This window comes from Oncorhynchus mykiss, chromosome 30 (assembly GCF_057628025.1).
Source record: "Oncorhynchus mykiss isolate SJ-2025 chromosome 30, ASM5762802v1, whole genome shotgun sequence".
Taxonomy (NCBI): domain Eukaryota; kingdom Metazoa; phylum Chordata; class Actinopteri; order Salmoniformes; family Salmonidae; genus Oncorhynchus; species Oncorhynchus mykiss.
Window position 1 is genome coordinate 10,467,501 of NC_143051.1, and position 2,500 is coordinate 10,470,000.

At 45.3% G+C, this 2,500-nt stretch overlaps 1 protein-coding gene across 1 annotated transcript in view; it reads left to right on the top strand.

Moving 5' to 3' along the window:
- Window positions 1–2,500, top strand: part of LOC110489377 (integrin beta-8) — a 74,903-nt gene that overhangs the window by 5,072 nt on the left and 67,331 nt on the right. The window contains exon 3 of the mRNA XM_036971572.2: window positions 2,345–2,500. This exon is cut by the window's right edge and continues 16 nt beyond it. Within this exon, the coding sequence (XP_036827467.2) occupies window positions 2,345–2,500 (156 nt within the window). The remainder of the gene's footprint in view (window positions 1–2,344) is intronic.

Here is a 2,500-nt window from a genome sequence, read left to right on the forward strand (position 1 = left end):
CTGGTCTTGGACTAGTTTTAGTTTCCCCAGACACAGATTCAGCCTGGTCCTGGACTAGTTTTAGTGTCTGTGTCAGATAATCCGGACCATGTTTTACTGCTTGATTACAGGAACCTTGTATAGAAAACTCTTATTGAATACTGGCTGTGAAATAAGAGTCCTTTAAACATCCAGTCAAATGAAAGAGAGTAGACTACTGACGTGTGTAGATCAGTCCTGTTTTTTCCCTTTTTGATTTGTTATATGCTGAATACAACAAGTGTAGACCTTACCGTGAAACGCTGAATACAACAAGTGTAGACCTTACCGTGAAACGCTGAATACAACAAGTGTAGATCTTACCGTGAAACGCTGAATACAACAAGTGTAGACCTTACCGTGAAACGCTGAATACAACAAGTGTAGACCTTACCGTGAAACGCTGAATACAACAAGTGTAGACCTTACCGTGAAACGCTGAATACAACAAGTGTAGACCTTACCGTGAAACGCTGAATACAACAAGTGTAGACCTTACCGTGAAACGCTGAATACAACAAGTGTAGACCTTACCGTGAAACGCTGAATACAACAAGTGTAGACCTTACCGTGAAACGCTGAATACAACAAGTGTAGACCTTACCGTGAAACGCTGAATACAACAAGTGTAGACCTTACCGTGAAACGCTGAATACAACAAGTGTAGACCTTACCGTGAAATGCTGAATACAACAAGTGTAGACCTTACCGTGAAACGCTGAATACAACAAGTGTAGACCTTACCGTGAAATGCTGAATACAACAAGTGTAGACCTTACCGTGAAATGCTGAATACAACAAGTGTAGACCTTACAGTGAAATGCTTACTTTCAAGCCCTTAACTAACAATGCAGTTTTAAGAAAAATTAATAGTTTATAATAATATTTAATAAATATACAAAAGTAAAATATATAAGAGGGGTACCGGTACTGAGTCAATGTGCGGGGGTACAGGTTAGTTGAGGAAATTTCAGTAATATGTACCTGTAGGTAGGGGTAAAGTGACTATGCATAGATAATACATAATAAACAGCGAGTAGCAGCAGTGTAAAAAATTGTCCGGATAGCTATTTGATCAGCTGTTCAGGAGTCTTATGGCTTGGGTGTAGAAGCTGTTAAGAAGCCTTTTGAACCTCGACTTGGCGCTCCGGTACCGCTTGCCGTGTGGTGGCAGAGAGAACAATCTATGACTAGGGTGGCTGTGGTCTTGGGCAGATTTTTTGGGCCTTCCTCTTACACCGCCTGGTATAGAGGTCCTGGATAACAGCAACCATTAATGATGGTGTTGGAGTCGTGCTTGGCCACGCACAGGGAGTACAGAGGAGGGGACTGAGCACGCACCCCTGAGGGGCCCCTGTATTGAAGATCAGCGTGGCAGATGTGTTGTTGCCTTCCCTTACCACCTGGGGGCGGCCTGTCAGGAAGTCCAGGATCCAGTTGCAGAGGGAGGTGTTTAGTCCCAGGGTCCTTAGATTAGTGATGAACTTTGAGGGCACTATGGTGTTGAACACTGAGCTGTTGTCAATGAATATCATTCGCACATAGGTGTTCCTTTTGTGTGGAGTGAAATAGAGATTGCATCATCTGTGGATCTGTTGGGGCGGTATGCAAATTGGAGTGGGTCTAGGGTTTCTGGGATAATGGTGTTGATGTGAGCCATGACCAGCCTTTCAAAGCACTTCATGGCTACAGATGTGAGTGCTACGGGTTAGTAGTTCTTTAGGCAGGTTACCTTAGTGTTCTTGGGCACTGGGACTATGGTGGTCTGCTTCAAACATGTTTGTATTAGGTTGAAAATGTCAGTGAAGACACTTGCCAGTTTGTCTGTGCATGCTCTGAGTACACTTTCTGGTAATCCGTCTGGCCCTGCGGCCTTGTGAATGTTGACCTGTTTAAAGGTCAACAGTTTAAAGGGAAGCCCAGCTCACAAGCTCTGCCACATAAGACGAGCGTCAGAGCCGGTGTAGTAGGATTCAATCTTATTCCTGTTTTGATGCTTTGCCTGTTTGATGGTTCGTCGGAGGGCATAGCGGGATTTATTATAAGCTTCCGGGTTAGAGTCCCGCTCCTTGAAAGCAGCAGCTCTACACTTTAGCTCAGTGCCGATGTTGCCTGTAATCCATGGCTTCTGGTTGGGGAATGTACGTACGGTCACTGTGGGAACAACGTCATCGATGCACTTACTGATGAAGCCGGTGACAGCAGCCAATGGGGTTGCGTGATAAAATACAACATGAAATGGATTTGACCCCTTATATAATCTCCAGAGATAAAGGAATGGTCCCTAACCTCTAACCTTTGACATCTGACCTCTGACCCCTAACAGCGTTTCCTGGATGGAGCTGAGGTGGGAGAGCGCTGTGACCTGGCAGTGACCCTGGCCAGGAGGGGGTGTGGCCTAGAATTCATAGAGCATCCAGAGGTTATGGTGGAGGTCAACCCTACGACCAGCAGAACCCAGGTTTCACCTGGAGAGATCACA